This window comes from Aptenodytes forsteri, unplaced genomic scaffold (genome assembly GCF_000699145.1).
Source record: "Aptenodytes forsteri isolate BGI_AS27 unplaced genomic scaffold, ASM69914v1 Scaffold16, whole genome shotgun sequence".
NCBI lineage: Eukaryota > Metazoa > Chordata > Aves > Sphenisciformes > Spheniscidae > Aptenodytes > Aptenodytes forsteri.
The window spans coordinates 2775177-2792776 of NW_008794753.1; the positions used below are offsets into that span (position 1 = coordinate 2775177).

Consider the following 17600-nt stretch of genomic DNA (forward strand, 5'->3'; position numbering starts at 1 on the left):
AAAACAAACCAACAAACAACAAACAAACTCCAAACCCTCTGGAATTATAGGTAGCAAACAGCTTGGTGTTGAAACAGTACTAAATTTGACTAGGTAGCACCTGGAAGCAGCTAACGCAAAAATACTTCAATGATAGTCTGCAGATACTCTTTTGGCAGTTGCAGCACACATTGGAAGTAACGCAGTTGTCATAAATATGATCTCTTCCTAATGATAAAATAAAATGGCTCAAGGTGAATATTCCGATTAGTTCCTTGGCAGAAAACTTCTCAAAATGAGCTGGTTGTGTTTTTAGTGCAGGGTATTGTTTTTTAACTGCTGATTGCTGCAGGATCACTGATTACTGTAGCAGCAGCAGAGGAACAGACAGTAATCTTTACTATTTTCTTAAGAAATGCAGGAAGATTGTTAATATTGCATGAAATCTCACAATATACATAAGGATATGATCCCTTTCTTAAAGATGTTATAACAAATTTGAAGGATGAATGCAATGAGTTAGCAAGACAGAACAGGTTTCGCTTCAATAATTTTTTTAATAAAGTTCTTTGAGCACAGAATGACAAGGAAACATGGGGTAGTTATTTAAATATGAAGCTTGATTGCTTGCAGTGGGTTTCCAAAGAAGGATTTAAATGGCAGTGAAAGTAGCGATTTCCTTACTTGTTCATTCATAGCATAGCATCTAAGCCTGGAATTGGCAGTTTTGCTGACTGTACTTGGAAGTCAATATTTTCCTGAACCTATAATAAACCAATAGTAATCAGAGCACTGAAACGAAATGATTTACTTTTTACCAAAATTGCTGATTAAACTGGATCCAGGAAAGGCAAATCTGAGGTTTTAATTATGTCATAACTTGGTCTGACGAGCTATATATGCAAGTTACCCTCAAAATAGTTTGATACTCGAACAGCCGAAGACTTTTTTTTTTCCCTCCTTGTTTTCTTCTTGTCCTTTTGACAAAAAGATGATGTATGACTTGAGAGACACATGAAAAACCTCCTGATGGTAAATTATTGAATCAGTTGTTTTGCAGATGAAATACATTAATGTATCTATTTCAGGTGCATGCTATTCCCCTGCGTTCATCTTGGGTCATGACTTGTGCATATGCTCCTTCTGGAAATTATGTGGCTTGTGGTGGTCTTGATAACATCTGTTCCATTTATAACTTGAAAACTCGTGAAGGGAATGTACGTGTCAGCCGTGAACTAGCTGGTCACACAGGTGAGTGCCTGTTCAGAATGTTCTAAGTTACCTAAGCACATGGTGAAGATTTAAAAAAAAATATTTAAGTATAATTTCCTAATTAAAAAGATATACTTCATTGTGCACTTCTATTTCTTGGGGGGTGACGGGACCGTAGCTGCATACTACCTGTTTTTAAATGGCTTTCTTCCTCCTTTTTAAAAATTTTTTTTAAGGATGATATCCTTTGAACAAAAGAAGTGTAATGAGAATGTGTTTTAACTTTTCATAAGCAAGGCAGCTGCCTTCTGATGGAGCTATTCTTTAGTTGCAGAGGTTTGAGTTCTCATTGCTTCCTCTTCTGTTTCTCCTTCTCTCCTTCCTCCCCAAATGGAGGAAGTGGCTGAAGATATTCTTGCTTCCCAAAGAATGTACAGTTAACGGAGATGAGCACCTTATAAGCAGTAGTAACCTAGAAAATGTGAACTGCTTTTATATATTGTCTGATAAAGGACAGATAGTATTTTTATTTTTTTGTGAATGGGATCGGAAATTTTTCAGAGGAAAGCCAGATGGGTGGTTTCTTGAACTCCATTGAAAATTGAAAGACTGGCTATTTAGTAGGCACTCTGGTATCTTGTAAAGTATTAGTGTAGTACTGAGCCTGTCACATCGGTAGTCTTCCGCATTCTTGCAGAATCGGTAACAATCTGAGAAAGGGAATGGACAGTCATTACGCCTTTCTCCTAAAGCCTGCAGCTCTGAAGCTGCACGTCATTGTTATGGTCTCTTGGTTTCCACAAAGAGTGTAATCCAAAACACAGCAAAACAAAGGTAGATTGCTCTAGAGGCTGTCAGCTTGCTCCAGAGAAAACCTCTAACAGTTCTTTAGACAAAATGTCAGGTGAGCTCTGTGTCTTGCTGGTTTTCTGCCTGATCAAGCCTCTAACTATACAGAGTAAAGAAAATTGTATAAAGACTGTTCATTGAAGGAAAATAAGGTTACTCAGAAATAAATAGTTATACATTAATGAATTTTTATACAGAAAAAGTTAAATGTGAATTAAAGCACGCTTAATGTTATTTCATTTTCTTTCAACTGTTTTTCTTACAAAGCATGATTTATGTAATTTAGAGGAATTGTGTACCCTCTGGGTATAGTTAAGGGTGTTAGAATGCAGTATTGATTTGACCTTCAGATAGTGGTTGTGATGCGACCTGCAAAGTGATTTCTAAGAAGGTACTCTTGTCATCTTCCCCTGCCTCCCTCCTGCCCTTCAGGACATAGGGAAAATTGGAATGATACAGGGAGCTTTGGCTTTCAGTATGTGGCTCTGTGTATGTATCAAAATACTGAAAAATAATTTAGCAATAAAAAGAGCATTATTTCTATTATATTCTAGCTGCTTAATGGTTATAAAGCAGCTAGACCATAAATGGTTATAGTCTTTATGGTTATAAACTGTATAGCTGGGAAAACATGCATTTTTACATAACATGAGAGGCAGAATTTTGCTGTAATGCAAGGGACATCAAAGGAATACATTTGAGACCTGATCAGTTTGTGTGGAATCTTCTCGAAGGAACAGTTTTAATGAGCTGCTTTTCTGTTGCAGAATTAAACAAAGCCTATAGCTGGAAGCTGATGTTTACAGGCTTTCATATTTTGCTGTAGTTTGGATTTTCAGAAGATGTTTGTGCTTTGTGAAATAGAAGTGGCTGGCAGGACAGACCAATTTTGTAATCAGAGTTGTTACGTTGATATTTTGGCATGTGGTACTTCAGTACAAAGATGCTTCAGAGCATCCAGATGAAATTCTTTGATGCCGCTGTTGGGAAACATCCAATGTATATGCTCTGTTCTTTGTACTGACCAAGAATGTAGTTTATTTTTTCTCAGTAGTTGTATGATGCAGTTGAGGTCATAAGCATTTGCTGCTCCTGGATGCAGTGACATACAGATCCACTTTCTAAGAAAGCTTAGTGTGTACAGTATAGGGTTACCTATACTTCTCTCCAACTTGGTCAGTGGATTCCACGCTTTTGCCTTGCTACTACTCCCTCTTTCTCTTCCTCATCCTCCTCTCCCCACTCTGTACCGAAAGAAAAATTGGTAAGGTTATTTCCAAAACAGTGTCTACCCTGTTTGGTTAAGCTGCTTCAGTTTTTACTTTTTTCTGTGTTACAGATGTCTTTGTTTAGGTCAACTTGCTATGATACCAGTGTATCACTGTGCTAGTGTAGTGGTTGAATTGGGCATGGTTTGTAAAGAGCCAAAATACATTTTGTCCAAAACGTTGGAGGTTCCTATATAAAAATTGTCTGTGTTGTATTTTAGGCATATATAGTAGTTTGTTGCTTCATCTTCAGGAGAGGAGGAAGCAACATATAAGCAAGCCAGTATACAATGTGAAGAGTAATCTCTGGTCTTATTCATCAACTCCTTATTTTGTTTTAAGGATACTTGTCATGCTGTCGTTTCTTGGATGATAATCAAATTGTTACCAGCTCTGGCGACACCACTTGGTAAGCAGTAAAATTTTGACATGATTGTTAGTAATGACTTTTCACAACTGTACTCTATTATTGAAGGAAACTTTAGTCCTCGTAAACCTAATAGTCATCCATAAGACTAAATGTGATTAATTATTATTCATATGTCACATTTTTACTAGTAATGGAAAACTTGGTCTTTCACTTGGTCTTTCAAGTTTGTTAGCTTTGCCTGTTTAGTTATGCCCATGATGCCCATGTTCTGAAGAGCCTGACCTGATTATCTGTGTTAAGATGGTATGGGAAATTTTTTTTAACTATTTGGCTTTCAGAAATAAGTGTATTAGACTAATAACTTTTCTCAAAGTTTTTCAGTATTCAGTATTTATTACTTAGAGTCATATTTGGATTTTTCTAATACAGAATTTAGTTTATGTTGCTATTCAGAAGAGCTCCTAGAAAATATTCTACAGTGACAGCAGATAGGTTTTTTGAGGAGTATGTAGGTGTATGTCTTAATAAATACTAGCTTCTGAACAAAAAAAGACCTCAATCTTTTTTCATAGATTTTTCTATTAATTCTTAAAAGCATTACAGCTCTCCCAAGCAGCAGTTCTTATGGCAAAGGTTGTCTAATGAATACCTCTCCTGCACAGCGTCAGTCTCTTTGAATGCCTATCTATTAGTCCACTGATTCTGAGTAGCTATTGTATATATACATATGTTTTTTATACAAAAATGTTTCTAAATATGTGGTGGTGGTGTTTTTTAAAAAACAAACACAATTTGTTAGAATTTATGCTCTTTATAAGAGGATACAGCTGCTTCAAGAGTTATTACAATAACTCTACAGTTGTCTGGATAACAGTTTGTCCTTGACATCAGTTCAGCCAAGCTTCAAAGTACAGTATCAAAGTACAGTCCTCTCTTATTTGCCTAGTGCAAATCTGCCACTGATGGGTCTGGTTTACTGAGAAATTACAGAAATTAAAAATCCTTAATCTTCCTTAAATGTTTAGACCTCTTGTTAGGGAGGTGATAGTGTTCTTTCATCCTTTTGTACTCTTCGATTATCACTGTAGTAGTGATTTTGCTGTCTTGGGAAAGTGGTGCAGCTTTAAGATGATGGAAATAATTCACAAAGTTACACATCCTCAGTGAGTTTTTAAAAATGAGAAATGCTGACTCAGCTTTTGCTGTAGCCTTACCACTGCTGCTTTAAATCAATCTTGTAGTAGTGCTGGACAATAGTCATTGGCATGTCATAAGAGCTTTATGTATAAACAGCCATGAGTTTAAGTCATTAGTTTTTTGCACTGTTTTTCAATTTAAAACCCCCAATATTTTAAAATTGAAGATGGCTTTTAAAATCTTCTGTGCACAATTATCCTGTAACGTAGCCAAATAGTTCAACAAAGAATGTTTGTTTTTTCTACTCTCAGTATATTTTTTGTTAATACTTTATAGAGTTTTACTTTTTAGCAGTGATATAAATGAATAGGTTTAGACAAGAATTGCTGTCTAGACCTTCTAATGGAGCACAAATGTGTTGATTTTTGCCTTTTAATTATTCTTTCAAGCGCTCTCTGGGACATAGAAACTGGTCAGCAGACAACTACATTTACTGGGCACACTGGAGACGTCATGAGTTTGTCTCTTGCTCCTGATGCCCGGTGTTTTGTTTCTGGTGCCTGTGATGCCTCTGCCAAACTGTGGGATGTTAGAGAAGGAATGTGTCGGCAAACCTTTACTGGCCATGAGTCGGACATCAATGCCATCTGTGTATGTATCAACTTGAACAGAGGACATGGGACTTAAATTTATATTTTTATATTTCTCTGGTCTTGGCTCTTAAGCATGTACTGTATGATGTAGTATTATGGCATATTTTCTTTAATTAATAGTTTTTGTAGCTGGGGAAAGTACCTGAAATTTGTACAACTTCAGATTGTTGTGGTTTAACCTCATCTGGCAACTGAGCACCACACAGCCGCTCGCCCACCCCAATAATAATAACAACAATGATAAAAGAATATACAAAGCAAGTGATACACAGTGCAATTGCTCACCACCTGCTGACCGATGCCCAGCCAGTGCCTGAGCAGCAGCCGCCCTGGCCAGCTTTCCCCCAGTTTATGTACTGAGCATGATGTCAAATGGTACGGAATGTCCCTTTGGCCAGTCTGGGTCAGCTGTCCCGGCTGTGCCCCCTCCCAGCTTCTTGTGCACCTCCAGCCTTCTCAGTCGGTAGAGCATGGGAAGCTGAAAAGTCCTCGACTAGTGTAAGCACTACTGAGCAACAACTAAACCATCAGTGTGTTATCAACATTATTCTCATCCCAAATCCAAAACACAGCACTCTACCAGCTAGTAGGAAGAAAATTAACTCTCTCCCAGCTGAAACCAGGACAAGATCCATTATGGTAAATGGAAACAGTGGCTGTTTCTTCACATGCTCTTTTTGCCCATATCCCAGTAGTGGAGAGGTGTGTACTCTTCTTTGCTGCTTTCTTTTTCCTCTTGGTCTGTACAACATCGGTATATTCAACGAGACAGAGGAATCAAGTCTGAAATCATGTGTCTTTTTTTCCTTCCCCCCTTTCTCCCCCTCCTCACTAAAGTTCTTCCCAAATGGCAACGCATTTGCCACAGGCTCGGATGATGCTACGTGCAGGCTTTTTGATCTTCGGGCTGATCAGGAACTTATGGTTTATTCACACGATAACATCATCTGTGGCATCACTTCTGTAGCATTTTCCAAGAGCGGACGTCTCCTCCTAGCTGGTTATGATGACTTCAACTGCAATGTCTGGGACACACTGAAAGCTGATAGAGCAGGTAAACGTTTTTGGTTTTAAATATTATAAACACAGTGTGACATACTGAATGTGTGAGTTGAGTCATATGCACAGACCTGTTAGCATTCCCTGTCTCAACTTTAAAACTCTCTGATAACCTGTTTTAGGATGACCAATGATGAAAGTAGCTTAAAGATGTTAACAAATAAATTGGAATACTTCTAAAGGATAGAAGGGAACAATGGATGCTTGAGAACAGGAAGACTGCCATTAAAAATGAGGTTTTCAGGGTGGATGGCATTTTTTTTTTAGACTTTATGGCGTTGTTTATGTATGAACTGTTCAAAGCAATTCAACGTTAATGTTGCTGTTTATATAAAAGCATATTTTTTTTTTCTGATATTTGTAGCAGTAGCTGTAGAGACAACCAGCAAAACAACAAACACTGTGGAGATTCTTTTGAGGAAATGAATATGATATTTATGGTCCAAAGATGAAGATAATTTAACTTCAGTTCTTTAAAATGAAAACTTTTATTAGAAAAAAGGAGAAAAGGTATAAATTAGGCCATAAATGTTGTCTTATTCTCATTGGAACAGGGGTTGAGAACAAGGACCTACTCTGTTACTGAATGAAGTGGTCTAGGCTTTTAAAATTATCCTAGGTGGGTTTTAAAAGCAAACAAAAAACACCAGCCAAGCAGAATATTCTTCCGTGTGCAGTTGAAAGGATTAGTTCCAAGTACATTATTTGGTGCAAATTGATTCATTACTTTGAGGGGAAGATATATTGCATGTGAAAAAGATATAAACAAACACATAATCCTGAACTATACCAAAATAGTTTCCCTTGGGTTTGTTAATTTCTGTCTCTAGCAACTTTGTTTTACCACTCAGATTTTATTCTTTGTTTCTTCCAAAATTCATGATAGTTTTTATCGGTGCTGAGAAGTTGAAACTGTAGACACTTGGTTCACGTATTGTAAAACAGCATTTGGTTCTGTTTGCAAGTTAATGGTGCCAAACACAATTATTTCAGTACTGAAATGCATTTTATGAATCAGCCTTGTCTGTGTGTTGAGATTTGCAACTTGAGATTCTTATACTTTGATTATTGAGACCATAAATGTGTATATAAGCCTGTATGGAGATGCATTGAGAAATTTCTCTTGATTAATGTCTAGGTTAGTTTACAATTGGCTGTATTTAAGTACTGTAAAAACAACTATGTGGTTTTTCTTGCATTTTTTCTTTGAAAGACTTTCATTAAGGAAAAGAATAGAAGGAGGTGATGATCTTGCTTACCTGTAGAAATGAGAATCAATTCTTTATACTGATCTGGGTTTATGGTCCATGTACTTATGAAGTGTGATTCTTTATTGCCAAGTTTTAGAACTGATTTAAACAACTACTTTATCCAGTATTCTGCTTATTGAAATGTTCTGAGACTTAAGATTGAGCAGATTTGATGCTTTTATCATGCCTGATTCTATATTAAACACCTTTGTTGTTATGTATTCAGTTCAAATTGTATAAAACTTCTTGGTGCTCTCTTTGTTTTACCAAGTTGCAGCACTAACTAATGTTGATGGTAGACTGAGTTTTGATATACTAATGCTATTTCCACAGTAAATTCTAGGTAACTCCTAGGTACTTTTGTTAGCTCTGGCAGCTGGCTTCTTTATCGCACTAAATTTCTGAAGATTGTGTCGTCTGCCTCAACACTTAGGGTTTGGCTTGTGCTGCAGCACTGCGCGATTCTGTGCTGAGGCTTAGACACTTGTATAGATTTAATAGGATCTGGAGGTTAATGGTGTTACACAGCGTTACTGCTTTTATAAAGTATATCAGAGATGTTACTTCTTCAAACATAAAGAATCCTTGTGTATGAAGTAGTCATTTTTACACTGAATTAACAGTTAAAAATATTAATTTTTAAACATACTAATTTGTGTAAGAACTAAAACTGACTTAATTCATGTTCTGTATTGGAGAATAGTAATGGAGGGGAAAAGCCCAAAATATGAATGAGGAGAGTCCTATGAGCAGTGTAATTGGTGTAGAAAGATTAATTTTAAGTCTTTCAATAATATCTTAGCTCAGTGCTGTGGACTGGAAAGAGCTTGGTCATAGTTAGGTTTTCTTTTTACCTCCTTGAAACTGTTAAATTAAAGGGGATAGAGGAAAATGTTGGTTCCCTTAATTTTTCTGTTTAGTGTCTCAATTCTTTTTTAATGGTACTATAATTGAATTGTAGCAGACCTCCATATTGACAAATGGATTGTATGTAGGAGTTTAAGTCTCGTAAGTGCTTGTAAACATAGTAAGACAAAATTAGATGGAAAATGCTTTAGTGTTCATAACATAATTCAGCTTAACTTCTGATTTTACACATTAAAAAATTTTGCAAAATCTAACTGATCTTTATCACTACGAAGAGGAAATATTAAGAGCTATGCGATGCATGGTATGACATTGTCAGCAGAAATTTCAGGGCTGTGATTTCACAACTCACAAGAAACCGGTAAAGGTCATAATGTGGGGAATATACAAGGAAAATTTTGGAGTAATGCGTTTACTGAATTACCCCCTTGCAAACCAACCCGGTTGTATCTAAGCTTGTGCTTGTAAAACCAAAAGCATTTAAAAATTCCAACCATGTTTGTTCAGGATTTTTGAATGTATAGGTTGCCTAACCCAAACATGTGTGCCTCAGTGTTACTTGAACTGAAATATGAAATCATCATCAAAGTAATGTAATATGTTTGTTACATGTTCTTATTTATAGGTGTCCTTGCTGGTCATGATAACCGTGTCAGTTGCTTAGGTGTGACTGATGATGGTATGGCAGTGGCAACAGGATCATGGGACAGCTTCCTCAAGATCTGGAACTGAAGTAGGTAGGTATCCAATTAATTAAGACTGTCCTTGTTTGGTAGTCAGAATGCTTTTCTCCAGGTCTGAACAGTGCTGTTTTACTGATGCTGCAAGCTTGTAGTTCAGATTAGGAAAGTCACTGAGGGAAAAAAAAAAAATCAGTTTTTTTTAGAAGGCTATTTGTTTAATGTATGCAATGACATTGTTGTGATGAACTATTTTTGGCATATTTTATTTTTCTGGTAGGGATGACTACAGTCTTTTGAATCTGGGTTGGTAAATAAATGGCGTTCTTAAAAATGGTGAGATAATGGCTAAGTAAGTTCAGTGGGTAGCGAGAGCAAAGCTTGAAACTTGATTACAGTTTATCAAAGTGCAACTCTTAATAAATCTTTCTGTGTGTCAGAAGAGCGGCGGACTCCATGACTGGAAGAAGTTTCCAACGGTTGAAAATTAAAAATGATAGCATATCCAATCCAACCATACTAACTTGGACCCCCATCCTCCCCAACTTCAAAGGGCAAGATCTTTTCCGTCTCCTGTTGCTGAAATGAAGAGCACAATTACCTTTCCAAGAAGAATTTCTGTGTTGTAAGCAAAATGAAATTGTGCATTCCTTTTGGGACCATTTTTTTTTGTCTTGAGAATTTAAAAATGAAACACTATCATAAAAAGCATGACCAGAAAATAAACTTGAGCATAATTGTGAAACAGTTAGCTTTCACTGTAGTTTCCAAGTTGAAGTTAAGGACTTTATCTCACACACTTGCAAATTTTAAAGTCATGTTTGTAGCAGGATTTTTTTCAAGTTTCCTTTTTAAATACATTTCTTTATGTATTTAATTGAGCAAAACAAGGGAGTCCTAGCCCAGAGCATCTGGGGGTTGTTAACGCTGTAAATTTAGTCCCTAATTTTTTTTTATTTTATTTTCTAGTATCACAGATAATTGTTGCACAAAACTTGGCATATATAGGATAATGTTAAGCAGTAAGGTAACCAAGCACATGCTGTAAAAGGTAATGAATGCTTGTTTAAAGAATCCTTTCACCTTTTATGGATAACAAATGCAATCCTTGGTCCCTCCTGCCCCCCCTTTTTCACCACACTGATTTTTTTAATCTGTTTTGGTTTTGTCCACTTGAAAGGGCAGTTTATATATCCTAACACTATCCTATAAGTCTCAACAACCAGGAATCTCTGTTTTCAAAAGAGACCTATCCTACACTTGGGTATTGAGTCAATTCTTTGTGTATGAAATGATGTACAAATCAATGTTTTGAAAATAATGATCTTGAACTTTCTAAGTTAAACAAAAAAAAAACCTTTTTTGATTGTTTGCCATATTGGGTGGGTTTACTCTTAGAATCGCATGCTGTAGAAATGCTAAAAAGTGCATATTGGACTAAGTCCTTAGATGTTTTTTCTTTGAAGAAATAACCTGTTTAAAAACTGTAACCATTGTCGCTGTATTCATTTATTGTTGCTACTCTGTGCATAAATCTATGAAGAACTCAAGTACAAAGCTATGCACGTTTTGGAGTAGCGTGATGAGTCACTTTTTTTTTTTTTTTTTTTTTTAAAAGAACCAGCCTGTTCAAACAATCGCTGTCAAAGATTCTGGGGTGTGGGAGGAGGGAACCTAGACCATCTTCTTTATAAATCAGTTCCTTACAGCCAGTTCCTCTTGTAGGATGAGTCCTTTGCATCTGATCAGAGTCATTTTTGTAATGAGCAGGTTTTCCTGGCTTTCTTTTCAAATAAAATGTTAAAAGCAGCAGTGTTTGGACAGCAGATTGTTCTGTTAAACTTTCCTATCTTCTCACTGTATCCAGAAATGCTCCTTCCTAGCAGCAGTAGTAGCTTTTCTCCATTTTGTTTTTTCTGCAACATTCTGTACAAAAATGTGCTGTAATTGTGCGTTAGGCCTGGATTTGGCATAAAAGATGAATTCCCTCTTACTCTCTTTCATGAAACTACTCTGTAGAGCTTTCTCCACGCCCTGTATCCTTCTTCACCTTTTGTATTTAATTTTAAAGTCAGTGTACTTCAAGAAAGCTGGATGCAAGATAGATACTATATTAAAATGTAATGTTATTTAAGATGTAATAAAGCAGTTTGACATGAGTTTTGACTGATCTGTTTTGCAGCTTATTGTTCAACCCACAAAACTGCTTCTGGCAGGATTTGAGTTATGAAATAAAAATGAGAGAAGTGTATGCTGCCCCAAAACAAATTGTTCAGTATTTTAAAATGGCTTGGATTTTTAATGGTTAATTGGGCAGAGTATGCAGTGTGTTAGAAAGTGTGTATTCATGTGAAGGGATGTGGGTTTCATTTTAAAGCTAAAACCAGAATTGCAAGATGAACTATAAAACCCTCACGATTTTTATTGGAAAGTGTTGTCAGCAGTGTCTGAAATGTATGTGTAAATGTGCAATGTATGCTAACACTGAATGGCAAGTACGTGGAGCTTAGTGGCTGCAGGCATTTTGCTTCCTCCGTTCTTAACTATATAAGATGGACATTTCTTGGTTTGATTGCTAGAGCTAGTTGAGAGCTTAATCAAAAACTGCTGGTAGCTCTCTTAGCTCAAACTCCAAATGAAAGTCGCTAGTATGATTCATGTGGTATGCATCACAAAAATGCTTTGTGGAATATAAAAGTGTAAAACCTGAAGTAGGAAATCAGAGCAAAATGTTTAGTAACTTCTTTTAAAACTTTTGTGTCCTTTAATAGGAAAAGAATTGAGTGGAACATCTTGTGTTATTGCCATTTGAGGATCTGGCCAAATAAGCTCTGTTGTCATTGTTAGCTGTCCTTACTGTAGGTATTAAGAAGGGTAAGTAGTTGCCATTTTAATGCTCAGTAAGAAAAAAGTCTCCACAAGGCAGAATTATACCTAGGAAAAACAAAATTGATTTTTATACCCACAGAAGCAAATTCCTGAAACGAGGTGTTGAAAGGCAATTGGCTTAACAACTCGGTATTGATCCACTTGAGGGTTTTGTTTTGTATTTTTAGTGGGTAAAGTCTCTTCTTGTTCTGATGTAAACAAAAGTGGATTTTCCCTCATTTCACATCAACCAAAAGAAATTCCAGTGCCATGGCTTGGTTTCATTCCAAACATGGAAATTCTCAGCCTCAATGGAGAAGTTTTTAAAAGCTGTGAGTATGGAAAATATGATGGTGGCATTACTTAACTAGCAGCCGTTAACTGTGAGCTTTGGGTTTTTGGACTGCAGAATACTGGTAAGTAGCTCATGGCTGGAAATGCTTAAATTTGGGAATTCAAGTTTAGTCTTTTCCAATTCCAAATGGTATAGCTGTTTTTTCCACTCACGTGGTATATTTTTATTCCAACGGATGTTTCATATGTGACTTTGCATAGTCTATAATAAAATCAATGCAGACATGATCTGTCTTACTTTCCTTAATCTCTATCCATATGTTAAATTACTGCTTCCCACCTGTGCTGATAATGCTTTTGCTGGCAATAAAATACCTGCCAAGATAGTAACTTCTTGTGTCAAGAGGCTAATGTGTAGTGTGATTTATTTGAAATGCAAACAGTTGCAAATGCCTCTTATTGCAGACAGTGCTTCTGTTAAATATGAAGCCTTAAACTATATTATTTAAATATCTGTCTCAGTCTTCGTATGCTTAGTTATTCAGAGAGCTGTAACTGAAGAAAAATAAGTATGCCAAGTGAGAAGCACTGAACTCTTGTGTGTCTGACTTCGGGCCAAGTCTTTGAATTTGAATGCCTTTAACTTTAAGGGTGGGCTTAGATCAGTACCCAAATCAAAATGGCTTGTGTAATCTTACCTATAGCAATCATAGTAACATAGTAGCTCTTCCTGTAGGCTTTGAAAAGATTCTAACTCAAAGATAATTCTCGGATGTGGTTCCAAAAGAGCAGGTTCACCTAGATGGTGGCAAATTTCTAGAGCAAGGTTTTATAAACTGAGAACAATAATATGTGAGAACGGTTTGTCTCTGCTTGGTCTTAGTGGCAGCGCTTGCAGTTTCTTACTCATGGGCTCCTGAGTGTGTATTAGATATATGAAGGGATGAGGAGTGGTGTCTTTGCAAAGGAGGATGGAGTAAAACTTTATGCGTTCACGAAGCATGTTAGATGATGAAGGTGGACAAGACCGATGGATCTGAGGTATTTGGATAATGAGTGGGTGTGGAGGTGGGAAAAGGAGTTAGAGTTGTCTGGTCCTGGCTTGGAAAGTGTGTCATGGTAATAGAATGGACTTCCTTGGGATTGGAATCCTCTCATGGAGCTGACGGGAAAGAGTCAAGTGAAGGAAGAGGTAACAGATTTCTCTATCTCAGTACCTAGAGTTAAGACTTTAAATTATAATGTTTTCTGTGCCCCTCGTGGCCTTCAATTTCTTAGTGAATTAAATGTATTTTAAAAGATCTGAGGTTCTACTGCTAGTTGAAGAAAAGATCCAGTTGGGCGTTCTAAGTTTTGACCATTAAGTGCCCTGGAGTGTGTGTTTTAAATCAGCTGTGAAACGTACTTAAAATTACTGATTGAATCATGCCTTATAAGAGCTAAAAATAGAATGATCTGGTTTCTGGGAAGTGGCAGAGTAAATAAAGAATAATAAAACCTGTCACCCTTGCTGAGTTCTGTGTAACTTGGTCTGAAACAAATCAGGATCCTGTGTGGTATTATGATTAACACTGTTTTTAGTGTAGGTGTAACCATGAATTCAGATTTGAGAGGAAAGAATAAAAGAACCGACTAATGAACAAGTTCTAACAGCAGTTGGCTATTTTTGCATAGTGATGCTGTTTTTCTTGTCTTCATATAATCTTTAGAAAGTCTGCTTCTGCTTTAAACATCAGGCTACTCAATGGATCTGAGTTGAATTGGTCACTTTCTATCTATGTTACATTCCAATGTGTAATAATTCTCCTAAAGTATGTGAAAAGTTGATTTTTTTTCTGTTTTAAGGTTGTACAAGAAAGGGAGGAAGAAGAGCTGGACAAAGTTTGGAAAGAATAAACAATAGATTTCAGTTCCATTGTTCTAGAACAGGGATGCTTAGCCTATTCCCTTGTCACCCCTGCTCTGAATGGCCCTGTCACATGAAAATTCCCTGTATGCTCAGTGATGGGAGCAGACATATTGTATCCTGAATGGCAGCTGCTTGCATCCTGTCAGATGTTCTTTTTTCTGGCAGTGTTATTCGCTGATTTAAATATTATTACTTTGGTCCAGTGTACCTCATGAGTTAAAAAATTCCTGCTCTGTCTCCTTCCGGTCTTTTCTTAAACATTACTGGATGCTGTCTTTTTCTTTTCTTACTGTTCTTGTGAAACCTGATCCACCAGTAAATCAAAATCCATGGGCCTGCTCTATCAGTCACTTGGACTGGGAAAATGAAGGCCTTGATTCTGATGTGGCTGGATGTTGTTCCGGGCTTTACTGCTTGTGTTAAACCATCTCTCCAGGAAACACTGTTCAGACAATCTGCGGTTCCTGTTTCCTGACAGGAGACGGTACATGACTGGCAGATTTCTGGCCTTCTGACCACAGGGCCTCACGTTTGGATCTGTACTTTGCTGCCTGCTAGTTTGTAACGTGTGCGTATTTGAGTGTTGAAATGCAGACCAGGGAGAAGTTTCCTCACGTGGCACTTGCTCTATGGGTTAAATCAATTCAGTGGAAGCAGGAAAGCTTGTGCTCACAATTCCCATGGCGATTCCTAAACTTGTCAAATATTGACAAATTCCCCTCTGGTAATCTGGGCCCATTCAAAGTATGTTCATTAAAGGAAGGCAAAGTTGAATCATTCTGAAACTGTCTACTCAGCTTTTTCTTCAAAAGTCAATACTAAAAAGTCTCCAAGGAGTATTTTGAAAGTGTGTATCGATAGTAACACAGATTGTACTTGTAAAATTACCCAGTATGTCACTTACATGGGGAAAACAGAAGCCGTAGAAATGTGAATAAAAGCGGGGTGATCTTCTCATTGCTTAGAGAGCTGGCTGCTAAAAACTCACCCTTTAGAAGCACAGGCCCCACAAAATACTCATTCAAGTAATTCCAGGCTTAAACCAAGTCAATTTTGTCATAAAATAGAAAAAAGAGAATAATCTTTTCCTTCTTCAATTATTCATAAGCCATTTGTTCTAGATTAGTGCAGTGAGATGTGATTGACCCTGAGAGGTAATCATCTGTGGAGCTGGAAGTGGAAAATGAAAAGTTTATTTGATGTAACAGATTTTTAAATGGCAAAAGAGATAAGGGAGGAAAAAGTCTGTTAAAAAGGATGAACTATTCAAGATGGTAAAACGCTGAGTTCTCATGAAAATGGTATATAGACGTACAAACAGTGCAGCTCCATCTGGTGGTATAAAACATAATGAAGATGGGTGGTCAGTGTAGAGAATGTGTTTATGATGAAGAAGCCTATGCTGAATTTGGCTGCAATATGTTCCTAGTACATGTAACCCCTCCTTCGTATATCTTCAGAGTCCATTGAAGATGTTCTGATTTTTCCATAAATACTTAGAAACAAAACAAGCTTTTCCTAATGTTTACTTTTATAGGGATTTTATTTTCTAATTTTTTATGTAAAAACTTCAGATGGCAGAGGTGGAGAGGTTAAAATCAGCCAGTGTTAGCTCAGCAGGGTCTCTTAGACAACTTTAAATCTAATTCTTATTTAGAAAATAATGGATGGAGATAATGAACAACCTCAGTAACTTCCTGCGTTTCTCTCCAGCCCCGCTCCCCTTCCAATATTTCTGAATTCCCTCTCAACATTTTTGACACACCCTGTCACAGCTCTAATCCCAAGTACTTGCTCTTTTTAGCTTTCCTCCTCTGCTTTAAGTAGGAATTGGGATCTGGAGTTTCTAATGAAGGTATTTTGATTGACAAGTTATTCATGCTAAGATCAGACTCTGATGTCCGCTTCTATCTAGCAGTGTAGTGAAGTACCTTTCTGCAGTGGAAATGAGTATTGCTATGATATATACTATTCTTGTATCTGACAGAACCATCACATAAATTCCAAGTCCTTGTTTACAAAAGCAAACATATTTTAAGATCTATAGAATTATAATATTTAGTTTTTGTCTCTTTTGCAAAATAAGGATTCGTGTTGAGTGAAGAGCAAGTAGGCAGCAGCAGATCCTTTTCTACACTGGCTGGTGCTTGACAGAGTGAGTCATACTGTAATAATATGTAACTGCATATATTTATCTAAACTTTCATTTATTTTTCACCATAGTTCCTTATCTTTTTCTTAGTGATTTACTTTCTGTGATATTATAAACAAAGCTGAAACAAGGTCCAATGGGAATAATCATATTTGATCCTTAGCTCCCTGAAGCTGGTGCTTAATCCAATGGGAAGAACACGACAAGATTTAGAGTGAGTGGTAGACAACATCTGACACTTAAAATTACTCAAGTTTTATAACTGTAAGGTTTTTTTGCACTGTGTTCTCTGGTACGCTGAAGGTGCTCAGAATACCATGTTAGTACCCAGAGGACATTAAATAGTGGATGAATTGGTCTAGGTACAGTTTACAGTTCACTTCCTGGAAGGTTATTTCAGCTGCCTCCTTACACCAAACAAAAATGTTTGGAATATCCTTTCTTACATCTTTTTTTTTTCTTTCTGTGAACCAGCATGCGTGCTTTGCTGTAATATGGTCTGCAGACCTACACAACTTTCACAAACCCATGGTGTGAAATTAGAAATATTACTAAGCTGCTACTTTCTAACCCATTTGATGATGATATGGTTACTTATCTTGAAGCCTGACTGTTGAATTGGAGTCTTAGCTAAAGTTGCTGTCTCAGTTGTCTTCCAGTACATCAGAAACCAGATAACTAGGGACTTTTATATTTTCAGAACCAACCACAGGAGTCCCTCTCCTGCAATTAAATAGGGGAATACATTTATTTAATTCATTTATTTAATTCTATGCTCAGTGGCACTGACTGTATTTAAATCAAATAATATAAGAAGCTGTGAGAGTTTCTAAACAATTCTGTTTCAGAAAAGTAGAGAATGTCAGCATCTGTACCGCCTGTACATGGGCTGTACTTTGTAGGTAATATAGAGAAACATGCATGTTTGTTACACCTCCCTTAGCCTGTAAACTACCAAAAATGCTTCTAAGAGGTTCTAACCCCCAAAGCAATCTAAAATTTTACCAGTCACAAACAAGAAAAGTCTTACATATTGATATAAACATCTCTACT

The 17600-nt window shown here is 36.7% G+C and overlaps 1 protein-coding gene across 3 annotated transcripts in view; it reads left to right on the forward strand.

Annotated features, from left to right (window-relative positions):
• The window catches only part of GNB1 (G protein subunit beta 1), a 45389-nt gene extending 33906 nt beyond the window's left edge, over positions 1-11483 (forward strand). For 2 of the 3 annotated variants that reach the window (XM_009274152.2, XM_009274153.2), the window contains 6 exons: positions 1068-1230; positions 3651-3717; positions 5265-5466; positions 6306-6522; positions 9270-9381; positions 9765-11483. In XM_009274152.2, coding sequence (XP_009272427.1) covers positions 1068-1230; positions 3651-3717; positions 5265-5466; positions 6306-6522; positions 9270-9376 — 756 coding nt within the window. In that variant the 3' untranslated portion in view covers positions 9377-9381; positions 9765-11483. The remainder of the gene's footprint in view (positions 1-1067; positions 1231-3650; positions 3718-5264; positions 5467-6305; positions 6523-9269; positions 9382-9764) is intronic. The other variant, XM_009274154.2, reaches the window with a different exon arrangement.
• The last annotated feature ends 6117 nt before the right edge of the window (positions 11484-17600 follow it).